Source organism: Hippoglossus hippoglossus, chromosome 23, assembly GCF_009819705.1.
Source record: "Hippoglossus hippoglossus isolate fHipHip1 chromosome 23, fHipHip1.pri, whole genome shotgun sequence".
NCBI classification, from domain to species: Eukaryota; Metazoa; Chordata; class Actinopteri; order Pleuronectiformes; family Pleuronectidae; genus Hippoglossus; species Hippoglossus hippoglossus.
This window is the reverse complement of record NC_047173.1, coordinates 2,376,305-2,397,452: the sequence shown is the minus strand read 5'-3', so window position 1 is coordinate 2,397,452 and position 21,148 is coordinate 2,376,305. Positions and strand designations below refer to the sequence as shown.

At 43.5% G+C, this 21,148-nt stretch overlaps 1 protein-coding gene across 1 annotated transcript in view; it reads right to left on the bottom strand.

The window, feature by feature from the left end:
* Positions 1–700: 700 nt before the first annotated feature.
* tmem178b (transmembrane protein 178B) overlaps positions 701–21,148 on the bottom strand; it is a 112,344-nt gene continuing 91,896 nt past the window's right edge. Inside the window, exons 4-5 of the mRNA XM_034578594.1 lie at positions 5,851–5,988; positions 701–1,388 (exon numbers count right to left, since the gene is read on the bottom strand). Of these exons, the coding sequence (XP_034434485.1) occupies positions 1,138–1,388; positions 5,851–5,988 (389 nt within the window). The 3' untranslated portion in view covers positions 701–1,137. The remainder of the gene's footprint in view (positions 1,389–5,850; positions 5,989–21,148) is intronic.

The following is a 21,148-nucleotide window of genomic DNA, read 5'->3' as shown; positions in this document are numbered from 1 at the left end:
TTACACCTGTCTGCTGCTGCCTTTATACATCCCCAAGGCAGAGCTCCACTATGTCATTATGATCTTTTTTTACATTTTTTTTTTCTATAGCGACTTAGAAATAACCCCTCCCATTACATACACACATTCACGCGCACACATTTACGGTACCTCTATGACTAGAATGGAAAAAGAGAAAATCAAAAAACACAACATTTGCTCTGAACGTACGCTCAGTCGACAGTTCGCTCAAAACAGGAAGGGTTCATTAAAAAGGCAAATACACTTTGAAGAAAAGATAATACATGTATAAAATGCTAAATGGCGTATGGGGTCATCAGACGGAATGGAATGCACCTACACAAGAATGAAAATGGTCCAACATGACATTTCCTGGTTGTTACTTCTCTGGAATGTTCTGTACAATAATGTACAACAGTCAAGGTCCTGGAGGTCCTGGAGGTCCCGGCTGCCCACATGTCCCACGTAACTGGAGGGACCACAGAAGCTGGAATACTGGAAATGAATAGATGGCCTCTTAACGTGATCCCAGTTAAGCAAGTTATATGGTTTCATGTCTGGTCGAGTCCTTTGTGATTAATACCACAGGAGGCTCCAAGAAGAACGTTCCACAAGATCTTGGATTGATCAGACTGCTTCTCTCCAATACTGTTGATTCCTTCAGTTCTCCTCAATCGCAAGTCAACAGACCAGTTAACAGACCAGTCAACAGACCAGTTAACATGAGCTATACGCAGTTCACAGGTTCAATGCCATTGTCAATCACCTTTTGAGGTTTCGAGCCACTCGAGCTACAACCACTTACTATCATGAATTAGGTCTTTCAGTGTCTCCACGTATTTCCTTTGCAACCCTTTCGTGGTCATGGTCCATTTTATCGTCTGCTGCACAACAACAAAACAAGCACGACTTCAAAAAATGTGATAATATTTTGTCAGTTCTTCAGTTTTTTTCTGGTATTTTCAAGATAGCAGATCATCAAGACACCCATTTTTAAACACACACACACATTTAAAAAAAAAAAAGATCTGGAACCAGGAGAGACTGGAGATGAGTGGATGGATGAACATGTTGAATAGTTTTTTCTGTTTCTTTGTCGTTGATCTGTGGGATGAGTCGGTCTTCCATCTGCCATCTTTAGCAGACGGTGCCGTTCTCCTGTCGGGACTTGGGGCAGGTAGATCTGGGTATCGGCTGGACGGAGGGAGCCAGGGTGCAGAAGAAGCCGGCAATGAGGGTCAGGCCGAGGCCTCCCCAAGCGCAGAACATGGACCATCCGTAGCCATGGCCGATGTCATCAGGCAGGCCGAACAGATACCGTGGGTAACGGGAAAGCTCAAAGTTGATGCCGGCAACACAGGTACAGAGGGAGATGATGCAGAAGGTTCCTGCAATGACAGAAAAAGAGGTTGAAGGAGAGAAACGCTGTACATCAAACTTCTGTCAGAGTAAAAAGAGCAACCATTCCCCAAATCCAAATCTTTGACCACCTTGACATGAGGTATTAACAGGTCACATGCTGACAATATCCAACCCTGTCTCCTACAAAATATGTCTTTCCATCCATTCATCTATTATCTATGTCGCTTATCCTTTGAGGGTCGCGGGGGTGCTCCATCCAATCCCAGGTGGCATTGGACGAGAGGCGAGGTACACCTTATAACAAAATATATTTATACCCGACTATTATTTTCCAATTCTGTCTGAATTATGTAGAAATAAAATTGGCTGGATTATGGTCACTGGCACTATTCTATCCCATCCAGGATAATATGAGATTCCTGTAGAGCAGTTCATTTGTCAGGGTGATTGGTTTATATGAGCAAAACTCTTGGTCACTGTTGGGCAAAGACAGTGGTTTTGGTTACATATTTAAATTGACACACATCATCTTGTGTTTTTAATTAAGCTTTGACCTTTTCCCCCATCAACAAGACCACCACATTTTCTTTACCCCAAAAAGGTCATGGTATGCTTAAAACCAACTAGCGTCCCTCGTTTTAAAAATTGCCAAGCATTGAGACGGCTGTTTTATTTCATATGAACCAACCAATGGACATATGCCAGAAAGAGAGAGGACACAACAAGATCAATGAGAGATGAAGCCCACCCCAGTTTCATGCTCTTCTTGTTGATTGGCCACAAAGACATCCAGGTTACATTGTGTTATGGTCTGTTATGACCTAGTACAACCATAATGGTCAGTGGGCATGGACTCTTATGGTAGACCTGCAACAAATCATCATAATAGTTCTACTGGTGATGTGACATTAATTCACATGAAGTGTTGCCCAAAGTGCAAATGTGTTTGTAGCGGTTGCAAGTGGCCATACTGATGATAATGACTCTCTTCGATTTTTTTCACATGAAAAGTGACAGAGTAAAAAAAGAGCCTCGGGGAGAAATTCAAACCTTGTCCATTTTCTCACCTTCAGACACACACTGAGTGGAAATAGGTGTGATTACTAGAAATAATCCTGTTTGCTCCATTACAAAATACATTTGCAGCATTTTTCTGGCTCGTCTGAGAGATGATTCAACCGTTAATGTTTAAAGTCCATCAACTGCTGGAAATTCTCCCATGGACCACCCCCTGATGCTGTCTCTGCATGAAGTGTCAAGGACGTTTACTTCCAGAGCCCCGGTTGCCTTATATAATCCCACCCACTTCATCACTCTACTATGTCTGCATTGAACCGCTGTCGATTTTATTGGAGGCGTTTGTCTTCCTGCTTCTTCTCTGATGGATCTTTTCCTGAACCATCTTTGTGTAAAAGTGGATTTCTATAAAAAAAATGGCCCCAATCTGACGAAACCACAGAAGCACTTACCCAGGAGATCAGGAGATCACAAGACGACAAACCACCAAACCATTTTTTCAATTCTCTCCAATTCATCTGTGAACAAGTCTTTGACTTTGGATTGATTGTAGTTGATGCAGTTGGCGATGCAGACTAAATCTGGCCTCATTTTAGGAGCTCGGTGACCCTGTGGGCTGCTTTGCTGTGACTTGGCTGCGGTGGACTGACCCAGCCGGGTTTTTTTGTGCCTTTATTACCAAGCAACCATAATTGACTTTTTAATTGCCTGTTCATTATACAACTGTAGGGCACAGCACTAATCCAAGGCTGATCATAATTGAGTGTGCAGTAGCCTCCTGCCAAGCAAGGGCTGTGCAGCACACGACACATCAGTGTATATGTGAAGCCACTACCGGTTTGTCCACTGCCAGTAAAGTGGGACACACGGGGGTTGTGTGTGTGTGTGTGTCTGTGTATGTCTGCTTGGGTGATGCATGGGCTAGACACACACGCTCATATACTTTCATCTTCAGACCTCGTTTGTTTTTATGGTAATGTTCCCACTTGCACTCGAATATGTCCAGGGGTTCTGTAGTCGCAGTCTTATTAACCATCTTGAGCTAATTAAACTACTCCAACTTGTATCGCAGGGATGATCACTCGATCGTGTTTTGGGCACAATATTCATGCGACACAGCTGGGAAACAATGAAATAGGTGTAATATTAAACAGAATGTACATCTTGCCGGGGTTTTTAAATAGAATTCTCATCCTGTGATGTTCTAGGAAGTTTTATGGTGTTAATGCGTAATGAAAAATGGGTTATGTTAGATTACTAATAGAAGGAGAGCTCAACACTGCACATGCAGCGAGTTTGGGTTTTGCAGTTCCATCATCTTGTATCAAAATAAGAGATTGTGGACATTTATACTGTTTCAGAATCGTTACCCCGCTCAAATCTAATTGAAGAAGGTTCAAACCACAGTTCATCCAGGGGCTTTGCTGGTGTTTAGTGTTACCCCCCGTGTCAGCGTAGGTTTGCTCTGGGTATTCCAGCTTCCTCCCACAGTCCAAAGACACGCAGAGTGGAGTTCATTTAATTTAAGACTCTAATCCGTCCGAAGGTGTGAATTTGAAAGTGAATGGTTGGTATGCCATCTCTGCGACCTGTACTCCGCCTCTGGCCTCATGTCAGCTGGCATTGGCTCCAGCTCCCACTTGACCCTCACACAATAAGCGGTATAGAGTCGTGTGTCTGAGGATGAGATGTTTTGTTGGCACCAAGACGGAGAAATGGAGGGAAACAACTGGCTTGATAAAAAAAATACACCACTCAGCACCTCAAAAGATCAGTCATTAACACCGTGTATCTTGTTTGTTTATTCTGTACACAAACAGACAAACGTAATAACAATTTTTACATGCTGTAACTAGTGTATTTATTGGTAAACAACAGTCAGGTGCAGTGACTATATCACAGTTGTATAATACACACTAGCGGTGTAGTTAGTCAATTTTTTATGACAAAAATCAACATACTCTGACTAAAATAAATATTGCAAATTTTTTCTTCAGCCGTATTTGTAATTATTCATATAATATATATAAATGTGTATCACATCTGACCAGTTCCTCCATCTCCATTGTTCAATCCGTGCGAGAGAAAAAGTTTACACCAGCAAACTCAAAAATCTCTTGTTATTAGTCTGCACCACTGACTGTATTTAATTTCGCCACTTTTCCAGCAAATACTGAAAAGCTTATTAGAATTATAGAATTAATATGTAGCTCGAGGCTTAGAGGTTAAGACGCTGCACATGAACTGTAACATCACAGAAGAGGAATCCAGCCAGGGGCCTTTGGTGCATCTCTACTGCTCTCATTCCCTGTCATCCCTCCACTATCACCAGATAATAAGTGCATTCAAATTGCCCACAAGAAATAAACCTAAAATGGAAGAATTAGTATGTTGTCTGGAAGTGGGACACAAGTAGTGACTGTGCACACCCCCTAACTCTTGTAAGGTTTGCTTCATTGAGTTTGTACAGAGACCAAAACCAAAACGGGAATGATTTTGTTGATCGTTAGTTTATTATAGTCCTAAAATATATTTGCCTGTTTGGAAGTGTCTCTCTCTCTGTCTCATTCTCTCTCTAGGTTTGTGTGTGTGTGTGTGTGTGTGTGTGTGTACAACATAACTCAACAACCCATTGACAGATTTTCATCAATCTTGGTGGGTGTATTACTTGAGATGATTGTATTTTGGAGCTGATCAGTTAGATGGTCAAAGGTTAAGGCCAACAAAATGACGGTCTGAAAAACATGTCCAGGATATCTCCTGTAAATAATGAGGAGTCAAGTCTGAAGCTTATATTAATCAGAAAATCATCCCCATCATATGTCATATGATAACTGACGTCTTGGAAAAGTCACAATGAAGTCAGAAAATCATAATGTCTATAGTTAACAAAATGCATATACATTAACTTTTGCAACCATTAAGATTAGGGACACAATCGACAGCATTTAGATTAACCAAACACCGGTCATCATGTGGTATAGATGATGTCATGATGATGTTATTGTAAAATGACATTACTATATAAAAACCTATCTTTGCCTGATTGGGTAATATCCAAAGGGCACATAGTGGCTACAAAGAGTGGAAACCATTGAAGAATACGTGGCAGTTTGAAGGTGAAGACTGGGTTTTAGGGTTAAAGCTCAAGTTAGGTTTAAGTTGTGGTTAGGCATTTAATCGAGAGGAGCAAGGTTAGCGTTAAGGGCTAAGAAATGCATTACATCAATAACATGAACGTAGTAAAACGTGTGTGGTTCAGATTTGGGCATAGTCTATAAAGATATTACTCCTGTTGTGAGGACCTAAATCTCGTTACACACATCACAGGGACTTATCGTCCTTATGGGAACGGTTAAACTTACCCTAAAGTTAGACCTAATCTCCAGGGTACCAATGTCCTCTGAAGCCATGGAGACATGACTGTATATGAGTGTGTGTTGTGTGAGTGTGCATGCACACGTGACTCACCTCCCATGAGGAAGAGGAGACCAGCCACGTACTGCATGAGGCCTCGGTCCCAGCAGCAGCCGAGCACGCCAACGACCCAACCGAACAGGATGATGGCCACCGCCATACCCATGAAACCTGCCGTCATCCGCCGCAGGTCTGGGGGAGACAACATGGGAGAGGAACAGAATAAGTATAACACTTTAACACAGACCTGAACAGGACGTTTTGAGGAGAGAGAACATGACGCACACATGTTCATTCTGTCAGAAGAGATTAATAAATGTGATAGATATCCGTGGGAGGAGGAGGAGGAGGAGGAGAACCCAACACCCTCAGAAGACCAGTACTGACACTACCAGACACACTGGTCAAGTTCTAATGAAAGCTGTGCAGATGATCCATTTTGACATGATGGTTTAACATATCAAAACTGGGTTGTCCCTGCAAGTGAGGAAAAGCCTTTAAGTTTAAGTCTCAAATGATGTCACAGCAACAGTGAGTCCAATTTAAGCCGCAGACTTTCTCACAAATTAAACACCTGATGTCAAAATGTTTACTCTAACGCGACACGGCAGACGGTGCCGACCTGATTCTGCCTCCACCTTAGAACGCATTACGGCGTGTGTAAGTGCGGCGTTATGATTTAACATACACACTTTAAAGCTGCATTAAGAGTTTCTAAGTCTTTACAAGTGTTTTCTTCAGATGAGCATTAAGAAAACACTCCCGTCGCTAATGTGATGAAGATCCGAGACCTGACCCCCCGAAGACAGCCAAGTTCAGTGGAATCAGAAACGGCTAATTTTGAAGTGCATGTCTGAAGTCTATGGAAGCTAATGTTGTAATCGATTTACTCTTGGTGTCATGGAGTTGTTACAGAAAGGCAGTTTTTACAGAAACTACTGATTATCGTGAAATTGTGTGGGGGGTGATGGGGCCTGGCCCAAGGAAGAAGCCATCACTTTTGGCGCTGATTTTTTATTTTCTCTTTCTATAACATTGCGAGATAGGAAACCTCTCCAGCTATGTTCTCTGTACTTGATTCATATGTACATCACGAGCAGGTTATGGCGTATTAAAGTATTCCAGACCTGAACATTACACTGGATCCATGTTATATCAAGTGGCCACAAATTACGTCTGAAATGCTGTAGTCCTGCATGGCTTGGTACTCGGATATCAAAGATGATGTTTTCATTTGTGCGTGATCACCTGCAACTAAGGATCATTCTCTGCCCCTTAAAATAAACCATTTATAGCTACATCAGAAGCGGGTCCTTTTCCACAGAACTGCCATGCTTCTACGGTAGCTCATAATGGACAAACCAACCGCTGGTTCTAGAGAGGGCCTTTCACATATTAACATCACCTGAAGGCCTCTGTAGGTTCTACTATGCTTGGAAGGGAAAGGTGAGGTGAGAGATATTAGTCCTACACACTGAACCTTTAAACTTTTAACGAGCAGGAGCATCATCTTCTGGGTGGACGTCTTATCGGAGGCTGAGGCGCAGGAGAAGCGCGAATCTAGAAATCAGAACTCCTTCAGAGACCAGTGTCCTTGAGCAAGACACTGATTCCCCAACTGATTCTATGCCATCAGTATATATGAATGTTTGGATGAGACGTATATTGTAAAGTGCTTTGAGTCATTGATAGAATAGAAAAGCGCAGTGATCTCACTTACTGTAAATAGTGTGTTGGTTGGCTGCCCACAACAATATTCAATTACATTCATATGGAAGTGAATGATTTTAATATTTTAGCCGCTACTTTAATGCATATATACATATATTGGCTTCAGAAAGTATTCAGACCACTTTACTTTTCACTAACTTTTATTGAAGATTTATTTTGGAAAAGTGAATTGTCATTTTGACTCCAACAGTTTTTTGGAAATTTACTGAAATAATAAACTAAAACCTCTCATTTACAAATGTATTCCAACCTCTGTAGAAGCTGTATTAGCAGTAAATCCAGCTTCAGATTTGGGAGTTTATCCTGATCCTCTCAAGCTCCCTCAGATTGGATTGGGAACTGTCATCTCCAGTCTCTCCACAGATGGAATACAGGATTTAAATCTGGGCTTTTGCTGGGTCAGTTCCAGTTCTGTGTTTCTGCTGAGATGATCCTCAGGTTTAACATCTCTGCAGAGGACTCCTGAAGTTCTGTCAGAGTGAGCGTTGGATTGTTGGTCAATCACAAGGCTCCTGACCAAGACCCCTTTGCACGGCTACTCACATAGCGGTATGAACTGTGGGAAATTATTTACACACGCATGTACCTCTCTTAATTATGTCAATTCAGTTTCCAGTCAAGTTCTAGACACTTCTCAATAGTTACACAGCAAATGGTCATCATACTTAGATTTCACAGTGTATGCGTTTTAATACAATTACATAAATTACTAATAATGACACGTTTATATTGTGGATTTTGGGTTGTAGATGGCTGGTAGAATAGAAATTATAAAAAATTTAAATCAAAGTGAAGGAGTCTGAAGACTTTCTGAAGCGACTGCATATGAACTTTATAATTATATATAGTTACTTTACTTGTTGAATACATTCAATTCCACTGATGATTACCAGAGGATGAGGCTGATATTATCATTAAAAACATGAGAACAGAAACATCCAGTATAGTGCTAAATGAAATGCAGAATACAAGTTTGTGACTGTGTGTGGACCATGATGTTTGCTCAGTGAATCGTCTTTTAATGAATTCCTTCTGATAAAAACACAGACTGCAGTTACTGAATGTGGCACCTTTTTTACCTAATCGGTTTACAGAGCACTTTGCAGTTTCTGCCTCTCATTCACTCGCATCAGTGCCCGTGGAGCTGCCATGCTAAGTGCTTGGGTTTGAATTGAGACAAATAATTTGATTTGTCTCACAACCTGTGTCCAATACACCGTAACACAGCAGGCAGCTACATTAGCACTGTCACATAAAGAGGGACTGGATCCTATCAAAGACACCAGACATGTGGTGGGAGCATAATCAGTAAACGTAAAAATTAACTTAAACCATCTTGATTACATTAACATAAAAACCACAATGACCAGGTCAGATCATTAGCACAATATTACTGAAATAACAACTTAAACAGCTTAATTTAACTAGGACTAACTAAGTCCCATGAGCCTTTGCATCCATACTGTCCAATCAGAGCAACCAGCTCACCGATGGCTACGGTATCCAAGGACACCTTGGTACGTGGACAGGAGGAGCCGGGCATTGAACCTCCAACCCTGTAATTAGTGGACAACCTGTTCTACCACCTGAGCGACAGCCAGATGATAATTAAAAGGAATGAAGTATGAGCTTCACAAAGAGCACTCGAGATGATTTTATGAGGTGATCTCAAGTGCATCTCTAAATCTTTTATACAGCGCAGCTTTGTAAATGTGGTCCATTGTGCGGAGCCGGTGGCGCTGTGGCGGCGAGCGGAGAGAAGAAACCCGGGAGTGTGGATAAGGTCAGGCTCCGCCACAAGGACGGCAGTGTGCTCGGCAGGAGAGTAATGACAGTGACAGTGATTAGCTGCGGAGAGCGGCTGAAATACGAGGAGGACTGGGGAGGAAGATGAAGAGCTCCAAGCGAAGCCCCCTCTTCCTCGAGTAGATTAGAATGTCATGGGTGAGATGACGCTGCCAGGAGGTGGAGGGGAGGGGGCTCGGGGGCTGGCACAAGGCCCGGGTGGAGGACACCATGCGGCGGAGCGAGAAAGGTCAAAACATTTGGCCCGGGAGCAGAAATGAAGAGCAACAAACGCCAAACCCACGCTCGTGTAGTTCCTTCATCTGTAAACACGTTCACACGCCGCCGCCACTGTAATGGCCGTCAATTGTTATTGGCCCCAGCGCGTGAAATCTTCCTCTAACCAATCAAGAAATGCCATAACAACCAGCGGGACAGAACAGGAAGCGGTGTAGGAAACATTTCGACCCCTTCCAAATGAAATTGCTAAATGCTCGATAGCGACAGTTAAATTGCAAAATTGTATAACATGGAAAACACACAAAGTCCGGAGTAGCACATATAGATGTCTTGTGATGATAGTTTATGAACTGAGCAGGAAGCTTTTAAGTCGTAAAACATTTTCTTAAACATTTAAAAGCCTATTGAATGAGTTCCATCATATATCACGATTAGAGAGAGCGTAGATTGAGTTTCTCGTAAATAAAAAGCTTTTAAACGGTAAAGTCTCATATTTTGAGGGATGAAGATTTAAGCGGTCTGCAGTTCGCCTGCAGAAGGCCCATACTATAATTATATATATATATTTAAAGCTGCATTATTTCATTTCCTGAGCTTTTGCGGCCTGTTAGAACAAGCAGCACGCACAACACGGACGTATTATGTCGGTTCACTGAGTGACCCCTTTTACTTTGCACATTTTATCGATTGATAATATATAAACGTTAAGTGGAGCTGCTTTAACGTCAAAGGTAATGATGTGCAAGTATAACTTCAGTGCTCTGTCGGCACTTACACTATGTATCATATCTGCTCTGTGGGACATGTGAACTCTGAGTGACTGAAGTTAAATGCAAATATAGAGGCTGAACAGCTAAAATGACTTATTTTAAATCTAAAATAACAAAATATGTAAAAGCAACATTTGATTAAAGAAACACATACATGGGTAAAACAAAATCTAAAGTTCTAATGAAATGGATTTCCCTCTGCTCTCCCCGTAAATGTATGCCAAGTTCAACTATAAAACTTTCAAAGTCATCAGATCACTGTGAAGTTCCTACTACAAACTGTCTTGTGATCAGGAGTCTTTCAGTCATTTGGAGTTCATACTACACGAATGACTGGCAACATGGGGTCACACGCTATATGACCTTTCAACGGGAGGCAAGCCTCTCAAACCACCTCTTCGAGGTTCTCACATTGCGAGTGGGGACTGCAAATCGTACATTGATGTGGTTCGGATCAGGGGATTTTGTGGACGAGTTACAAAATCTGTTAGCGAGTGGAAAATCTGGTTAAAAATCTTGCAGCGTTAACTAGGAAGCTAACTAGGAAGCTATGGAGAAAATTGTGATGGATATTGATCGGCATTTCCAGTAGTTTCAGTGTGTTTTATGCCCTTGTGCCACATTTGACAATGGCTAGCAGCTCAACATGCACAACACGGACAACATGGACAGCCGGCATATCACCAACATCGCCTATGGCTGCAGATTGATCAACATAGGCCCTGTACACACCTGGTATTAACTTCTGTCCTGAGAGATCTTATCACAAGTGGCCAGCACTAAAATGTTCCTCCTGTGACCACTTGGGATCGGATCTCAATTCCGTCATTCGTGTTAGTTAAGACCAAATTGTGTTGTTTTGAGTTTACAGATGTGTCCGATGTCACTATTTGATATGAATGAATCTTGTGCAGCTGCAGTGAATAAATATTTTACCATTTTAAGAAAAAGTGTTGGCCATGACGTCGTCGTCATTGTTGATGATTTGGTGATGGCCAAAAACAAATCAGCGTATGAGCACAGATAAGAGTAAATATAGGATCAGTTCATAGTGAAACTGTGGTGGGTCGGAGGACGTAGGAGTAGGTTGTCCTTCATACTGTATGTGGCCCAGGACACATTCGCGTTCACACTGCTAAAACAATGTGGAAACATGTAGCCTAGACCACCTCCGAATGTGGTCTGGTGTGATCAGATCTATACCCAATCTGAGTGTGTTGTACTCGTGATCGGATCACAAAAAACCACAAGTTAATACCAGGTGTGTACCGGGCCATAGATGAAGTGGAAAAGATGTCAACCAAGATAACATCGTTTTTGGAGTGAAGCCTTTTTTCATAGACTAATACAAATATTCGCCTTCCTCCCACTATCCAGAAACAAAACCAAAAGGGTGCGTTGTTTTGTACGACTCCAACAGCAAGAATACCTGTTATGCCGTTTCACAGGTCTCTGGAGGTCTTTGTTACGACAATGATCAATAAAACCGGAATCACAGTTGACATCTGGGGAAATGAAGCGAGAGGAGTGTGACGTGTTGAACACAGACTACCTGCTGCGAGCATGAAAAGGACAGACATCTGTCGTCCTCTCTGCCTGAACATTAGTGGAGAAATGATGGGGGGGGGGGTAACGGTTTGACATTCAAATTACAGTGGAAGAGGAAGGTGTGGATGTAAAACAGAAGGTTACGTGAGGACATTTACCTTTACTGCAATCCAAGGTCTACCTCAACGGCTATCTTAGTATTTCACGGTTTGAACTATGAAACAAAATGTTTGTTTTTGTTTGTTATTTAAATCATCCAAATTCAAATCATCTACATTGGTGAGACTATTGCATAAATGGATATATAGATGTAATTAACTGGATGAGCAGAACTTTCCTTCTTAATCATACACTGACTCTGCCTTCATCATAACACTGAGATCTGGGGTTGAACTTGAGCGTTTTCATGGTTGCTTCTTGCTTTGGTGTCGGTGAGACAGTGGCACCAACTGTAACACCACTTGGAAACACTAGGGGGGGTTTCACCTGTTTCACTAAATCCATGTCTAGTGTTCAGTGCAATGGAAGGAGATCGAGGCGTATGAGTCATAGCAACGTAAAGGCGAAGAAATAGATCACTGAAAAACACGTCTGACATGCCTCCAGTTTCATAATGATGCTGGAGCAGTCTACCTTTAGCTCAGCGAGGTGTGTGGCTGATGGATTTGAATCTAAAAGGTCCTGAAGCTAAAACAAGCTGTCATTAGTGTTATTATTATTATTTAAACACAATGTTAATTCTGGGACTTTTAAACACAATTGAGTATTCATGCTCATACTTTTGGTGACCCCCCCCCCCCCCCCGACTTTTCCTCTTACCCTACACCTCAGACCAAAACCTCATCTCTGCACATAAGTGATGATCTACCAAGCAGACAGCTTGAGATTCACTGAGCACATTCGCACTTCCCAGAGGTTGAAGTTTTCACATTGTTTTTTATTATTTCATTCAACCTTTACTTTTTACGCAGAGGTTGAATGAGAGTTAAGGATTAAGATAAAAAAAAAAGCTATTGCTTCCATGATTTAATAAGAGAAGGCTAAAGGCTATAGCCAACACTGATGTAGGTCAGGGTTAGTCGCTGCCCTACTTTGAGGGAGATTTGCCCCCTCGCTCTGCACCCCGACAGTCGTTCTGTCAGCTCAGATCAGCTCCCAGTATGAGCCTGGGCCCTGCAGGTCATTGCGGGACTCCACAAGTTAAAGCGTTGCCAAGAACAAATATGGAGTAGACCCCCTCTGGGTGTACTATTGAAGAATTGGCCCCTGGCGGAAGATGCCCCGTGATTCCACGGCGTTGCCCCCCCCTCTCCTGCATGTGCTGAAACACACATACAACCCTATCCTGCCTTCAGCCAAGGCCAGGGGGTGAAAAGACAGACTCTGTAGCAGTTCAAGAGTTCATAAGAACAACATAACACATTACATCTCAGAACAATACACTCAAATTGAACTCGAAACGTTTTTTAGCCTCAAAGTCCTCTGATATCCTCCTCTGGAGCCGCATTTTAAATGTATGGACACTTGGACGACACCACAGCAGCAGTATGGAGGCATTTCCATGTTTTTTCTCTGTCGTTTTTCTACATTTGAAGACCTGGTCCCCAGTTAATTCGTGTTATTGGATTTAGCTGTAGGGTTGTTTACCCCTGAAACTGACTCAAACCCTTCACCCACCCCTCCATTATCATAGTGGTGAGGAGATAATTAGTGAACTTTCATTTTTCGGTGAACTATCCCTTTAAGGAGGAAATTGCTGTAGTTCCTCCAGCTCATAATCGGAGTCGGCTCCTTGCCTCTGGACCATGACTGGCCTGTTCCACTTGGCGAGCGGTCTGTGTGTGACCTGTGAGTGGCCCCTCTCTCTGCCGGTGCAGACGTTTTTCATTTTTCCTTTCTTTGCTCCGTGACCACCTGAATTCTGCTGGCAGCAGCTAAATGTGCTGAGTTCCCTTTGAGGTCCGTCCCGAGGTGTCCTCATTGTCCTCACCACAACACACTTCTGGCTCTGAAGCTACAGTGCTGCTCAGACAGATGGAAACTCTACTGCAGAGGCCTGGGGAAAAAACACTCCTCCACTACATCTAACAATTTCAAATGTGCTGTCCTCGTGCTACAGGCATGAAGCCCAAAATTGCCAGCACCACGGTCCAGGCCCCCCCGTCCAGATCTGACACCGAGCCAAAGTTCTTAGCCACAAGGACCTTTGGGTGAAAGGAAGACCAAATTGAGGGGAGGGGATCGGAGGGGTGAGACACTTGGAACTCGAGGAGATATGATGAGCTGTTGCCTGATAATCCGACTGAGGTGCCCTCTCATTTCTGCTCCACTGCTCCAAATGTCAACCTGTTTGTCCCCCCAGCTGGAATTTGTCCAATGTCCTACAGCCATCAGTCCATAGTCTGTTCGCAGTTGTGCAGAATCTCTGGAAACAGGATTGGAGCGTGCAAGAAGAGACTTGTGCAGTATGGCCAAATATTTCATTTTTTTCTTCTCTTTCATCATATACAAATACTTGTGGAAATTTTGTATCATGTATTTTAGTTCCATGTTGCATGATTGTGATATAGTCACGGCTTGTGTTGAATGATGTCTGTGCCGTTTCGTCATCATCTCGTCTCCATCAACAAAATGAACACTACTCAAATAATGAATGCATGAAATGATAATCACCATGTTTAATAAGGAGAAAAAGCCTTTTTACTCCAAACAGTACAATTCTACTCCTATTTCTGTATATTGAGTATTGTCCGTCCAATGCACCACCACTGCGGCGGCTGCATCACTAACAGTACATGAATGGAAAGATGGATGTTCAGTCTGGCTGGTGAATTCAGACTCAGTTCCCACAGCGTGTCGCCTGACAGCTGACTCGGACACAATGGCCGGTCTGCTGCTTCTGCACCGAGTCGAGCTCCCGTTTGCGGGTGACTGGGCCTGGTCACGTTTGATGCAGATATCTCGCTGAGACATTCTGTTGATGCACAGTTTGATGCACGCCCGCGGCTGTCATCCGGACGTCTCCGTCCTGGGTGGGATACATCCCAGCCGTCAGAATTCAGACAGGGCACAAGGCCTGTGTGTCGGCCGGAGCTGGGAGCTGTCAGACCTCATGCATGCCCCTGCATTCAACTACACCTCACCTCCTCTGCTAAGTTTTGAGAAGCGTGAGTGACGGATAGACCCTGGGTTACACTGTGTGTTGTGCTAGTATCCGGGGAAATGCTGGGGAAGGAGAGCAGTGGGCATCATTAACTTTTCTGGCTGGCAACTGAATTAGCTCACTGCTAATGTGAAAATACAGTCACTTGTGAATTTCTTTTTTAATTGTATGATCATTTTCTCACTTTACAGATCTTATTTGCATTTTGGATACAATATATTTGTAAAACTAAGAATACCGAGACCCGAAAACATAAAATTAGAAATAATAGTCTTGTTTCAGTTACAGCCAGATTGTGAGCGGAGCTGCATTAAGCTGTGAGGAGAAACCAGGGGAGCATTTAGTGTCCAGGCATCTTCAATTAGAGACCCTGCAGCACTGTTTACGAAGCGGCTGCTCCCTGCAGGCGCCGGGCGATGTGAGCCGGCTAACTGAGAGAAAAACAAGCCTTCGCGAAAAGCTCCCTTCAGAGTGGAAAACCTTAAGCGTCAAAACGGAGCCTAATTGCCCCTGCACACCTCGGAGGGAGGTTGACATTCAGTATAATCAGTTTGATGCATTTCGATTGCTACCTTGAGTGGACACACCACCTGCTGGGTTGTCTCAGTGGCGGTGTGGGCTTGAACTGACTTTATGGAGGACATTACCCAAGCAGTGTATTTGGGCTCAGCATCAACTGGGTGGTATTTGAGATGTGGTGCTTGTTAGGCTCACATTCAAAACATGACTTCTGCTCAAAGCCACTTACAGTTTGCAGGGGTTTCGCGTCCACCACCCTGTTCACACCTGATAATAACATCTGTCCTGGGTGATCTGAGCATAAGTTGACAGCTCTGAGAACGTCATGGCATTAGAATGTGTCTCTAGTGATCCCGTATCACGATTGGCTCCGAGGACACAAACTGAATAGGTGGTCCTTCAATGTGGCCCAGGACAGATTTTCCTCCACAGAGCAAAATAAAGTGGCCACATGTCCCAGAGCACCTCCCGATATGTACTGAGCAATCGTATCTCACACTCTTTAAGGACTAAACTGCGGCGCAGTCGGAAAATGCTAACATCTGCACATTCATGCTGAGACCATGTTCATACCCCTAGTTCAGAAAGACAAAAATATCCCTGGGAGATGCAAAAAAAAAAAAACCTAAATCATACTAGAGAAAGAAAAAGAGCACAAAACTAGAACAAATCTGCAGCCTCACAGCAAGCTGCCATCTCCTCTCCCCCTTCACTACTGACTGGCATTTAGCTTTATAGCCTCACCTGCTTGGAACCTACCACCTGTGCTTGTAAGTATAAGGTGAGCTAAACAGAAAGACAAAGAGAAACCACACTCAAGACAAGACCCAGTTTGGACTCTGTGTTACTGCTGACCTCACAATTCAACCTATCTTCAAAAATACAGCAGATAAATGCAATAGGTTGACTAAAGTGTAATCTAATGCAGTAAACTTCACCCATTCTCTGTCACCTTGAGTCTGCCCAGCCCCTCCTCTCTCAGAGACCTGATCCTACACACCTGTTGTCACTCTCCCTGATCGACCTGCTGATCGGACCCCGAGCAACATCACAGACATACCAAAATAAACTGTCAACACATACTTGCTGTAAAATAATACAACACACAACTCAAAACCAGATTATCTACATAATCTAATTGATAATCAACATTCAAATAATCATCAAATGACCAAATGTTTTAATATAGGGAGACAGGGCCTAGTGGCAAAGATGGAGAAAGCACCCACTATATATATATATATATATAGAAAACCACTCCAAGAGCTTTACACTACAAGTCTCATTCACACGCCGCCTCCAAGCAGCACAGCGGACTGAAAGAGCTGGAGATCGAACCTCCGATACTGTAGTTAATTGATGACCTGTTCTAACTCTTACGCCAGGGTTGGGTTGCCAAAATCCAGTGCCAATCAGGCACCAGTTCCTACACGACCAGTACCTACCGGACCGACTCACAACGCAGATTGCGGTGCCTGAGCTCTGTACTGAAATAGCTGCTCTGCTTACAGGCAAAAACACATCACCACACTTGAGTGCCTTTGTTTGACTACTCAACCACTGGTCTGTAGTAGTCAAGTGTGAGCGTCCCTGGTCCCGGCGGTGGGGTGACAATTGATGTTGAGGTTTTTTATTGTAGTGTAGTGCACTTACTTATATTACAGAATATTTAATATAAGCATGAACTGTAGAAAGATGACGAAAAACAGTATCAGTTCTGGCACTGTTTAGGCACCAGAACCAATTTAAAAGTATCGACTATAGAATCGGAAAACACCAAACAAAACCCAACCCCAACCATTTGAACCACTTGAATCACACGCACACACACGCACACACACAGAAAGAGAAATTGTGCTCTGTGGGCTAAAGCTGAAACCGTAAATCAGGAATTATCATTAAGTTCTTGTTGAGCAAAGGGGAATGAAACTACACTAAAGTCTCTGCTAACAGTGACAAGTGAGGAACAATCTGTGACTCCCTCGTGCTCTACAAGGACGTTACTTTGTGTTTTCTACAAAAATGCTCTATCTCCATCCCGTCGCCTCGCGGCTGCCGTTAATTTTACCACAGATTTGTTCCAATTGTCTCGGTTACTGGCAGTAAAAGACCATTTAATGCTCCTTTAGTGAAAACCAGTTGTCATTGTTGCAATAAAGTTGTGGGAGCCGCTGCCATTCTGAGAGAAACATGAATGGCTGGAATAATGAAATGTTCGGTAGAACAATAAACGTCCCGAGGAAAAGAATGAGCGGAGAACGGAAGGGACGCAGATGATCAGAACAGCCGCCGTCTTCGTCGTCGAATCCTCTTGACTGTTGATGCTGCACTGTGAATGACTGCGGGTAAAAAAACGGCCCATTTGTTTACTGTATCAGCGGAGGACAGGCTGGTGTCTGTCTGCTTTTCTCTGCTGCTTAATAGCTTCCATTGTTCGGCTCCTTGCTGCAATTCCTTTTTAATTATGTCCTCCGCTCCAGGACCAATGGCCCAATGAAACGTTATTTCATGAAAGGGAAATGGCTTTTGGTGCCTGCGTGGAAATGTTATTTTCTCTCCGTCAGAAAGATGGAGAGGGAAACGTCTCGTCTGGAACAGCTCAAAGGTTGCCTGTTAATCAGCAGTTTGCTGCCTTGGATGCGCCGTTCCAATATGCAGTTCTGTAACTCTGAAGCAAATATTCAGTGAACAGTGAAGTGCTGCAGTGGATCTTCAGTCTGGGGCCTGAGGCAGTTTACTTTTTGGCGGCACCCACATTAGCCTCATCTGCTCCTACTTTGATTACTTATTCAGTGTGTTTACCCGCGCTTCTTTTCCGTCCGGTAAGCGGATTTCTTAAATGTCATGTAAACGAGAAATCTGGTGTCCGTGATAGGGGTAGGGGATTAGACAAACCTGTCTCCTTGGGAAAAAAATTCCTCCGGGAGAACACATACAGGCAACCAGGTGACTAATCTGCTTTTTATGTATGCATGTGCATGAATAGAGACTGCAGACGGGGGGGGGGGGGGGGGAAGGAACAGAGCAGCTGGATGAAAGGAGAGATCACCGTGAGATTCAGCTTTGTGTTGTGAAATAATTCCATCCAAAGTCGGCCTGAAACTGAGACTAACACAAAGGAGTCTCCAGAAGTTTGCTCTCTACACTAAACATTTGACTTCTTGTTAAATTCAGGCACATTCACGCTGCGAGGAAAAGCTCTGCTCTGCCTTTCCGTGCTGTGCCGACAGACTGAGTGGATTATGTATCACTTTAGTGAAAGTAAACAAGCCACGCTTCTAAAATAAAGTCATATTACTGATCTGCTATGTGCATACACACATTTACAATCCATCATGTTTTACTATATCTACTACCACATTTACACCTGCATTAAAATATGCTTTTTACACTTCACAGGTTTATATTCGCCCAGGACGCATTGAGGACAGATTGTGATCTGATCGGTCAATCTACCTCTGGAGGTGGTCAGGTGGACATTGTCAATCCACATACAGCAACTATGTGAGCAGCAATATGGAACGGTGCTCTTTCAAACCAGTGAGGTAGCAGCAGTTAGCAGCCATTGACCAGTAAACACAGGGAGCAGTCCTCATGCAATTCAAGACGCTTGTGGATGGAGTCAAGGCGAGACCAGAGAAAAAGGCAGAGAATCAAATAAGTCAGTTTCACAGATGGAGCTTCTATCAGTTATTTATTTGTTTCTTTTGACCTGCGCGAATGAGAGGAGGATGTTTCGAGAGCTGGACGGAATAATCAGACCTTAATCAGATCTCAGTGTGGACACTGGGGACACAACAATATAAGATGTAGATGTAATCAGGTTAAAATCATATAAAGATATAATCTCGTAATGACATACATACAAACATGTATCTAGTTTTCTCTTTTTTTTTATCGGAGTAAACTGATTGAGTTTAATTCCTACAATTCCCGAAACTTACTATAACCCCAACATGGCTGCACTGTATCCTGGTGTCCTAGCGTCCAAAGCAATAGCATCTGTTTGTTTTTTCTGCCTTTATTTACTTTCACCAGCGACCAGAGACAAGACACCGGCTGACATGCAGCAGCCTTGATAAATAGTGTGAGAACCGAGCCCAAAACATCACCGATGATGATTGTGAGATGTGATTGAAAAGCCTGGAAGAGTCCGTGATTTGTAACAGTTATCTACTAGTCAAAGTAATCGCTAACTTGTCGGAACTTGGTGGAAACAAATCAAGTCAGATAGGCTTGAAACCATCAACAGATTGTTTGTAGCAGGTCAGAGTTGTCACCATTCTCCCAGCTTATAAAGTATTTAGTTATTATAAAAAAAAAAAAATAGACCAAAGTTTGGATAAACCTAGAGAACCATGTCATGGAGACTGGTCTGAGAATTTCCTGGTGATATTGAGAGCAGAATGAATGGACTTTGCGCGTCTGACCTCAAGTTCAAGGCTTCATGCCGGTTTGCCCATGAAAAGCCATCCACAGTGGGACCTGCTGCAGTGTCAGGGCTCACATCGGGGGGGGGGGGGGGGGGGGGGGGGGTGATCCAGCATTTTTGATTACAGGGCGTTCGTAGAGGAGGCGTTTCTGTGAGTTTGCAATTTGCTCAACTTTCGCTACTGTAAGCATGTGGCCCTGTCACAGAGGCTGCCTGCAGCCACAGCTCAAGTTATTGAGCTTAATTTCATTACCCCATGTCAAGTGCCTCTGGGGAGAAAACAATGGAGTGGGAAAATCAAATTAAGCGAGCTGACAGGAAGGGGGGGGGGCGGTGGGTGTGATGGGGATGAGTTGGCAGCAGCGAGAGCAGAGTTAATGCCTTTAAACATATGTGCTATTTGCTGAGGAAGCCCTCACAATGCCCTGTGGCTTGTGTGGCACTGTAGTGAAGCCTCCCTCCCGAGTGGGGGGCCCATATGCGTAATTTCATAGTGCGTGAGTCAGCGGCAGTGTGAGTACCCCTGAGGAAGTCAGCCGAGCACATGCAGAGGGAGGGGGTAGACAGAGGAAGGGCATGGGGAATTGCAACTGACAGCCGTCTCCTGGAGAGCAGCCTGGACACTGGAGCGAGGGGGAGACAAGATGACACCCTGGGCCGCCAGTTGGCCCTGAAGGGGTCAGCAGCTATCAATCACCTCTCTCGGGCGGGCATGTACTGAGCAAGGATGGTGACAGGAAAGCTGGCGTATGGGAGTGTTACTACAGAGGCATTCTTATCAGCTGTCCAGGCAAGTCTTTATGACAACAAGAGATGGAACCCTGGTAGATGTTTGATAAGACGTTTAATTCGCTACAATCATGAAGTCGAAGCCTTGTCAGCACAACAATAATAGAGGAGGTATTGGCTAAGAGACTGCAAAGATCACACATCCAAAAGTGGAACAAGAAGGAATCTTTCTTTTTCTATTCAACAATAGAAAGAAATCCTGGCAACTTAGTGCTATAGGACAGGGGTCATTAAAAATCCAAAGAGGTTATCCCCTCGTGCTCAGTAAATGTCACGAGACAAAGTTGACATTTAGCTGTGAGAATGAGTTGAAAGCTCAGGTTTTTAGCGATACACCTTGACACTGTGGTAGATGCCTTCTATGTTATGAGATAC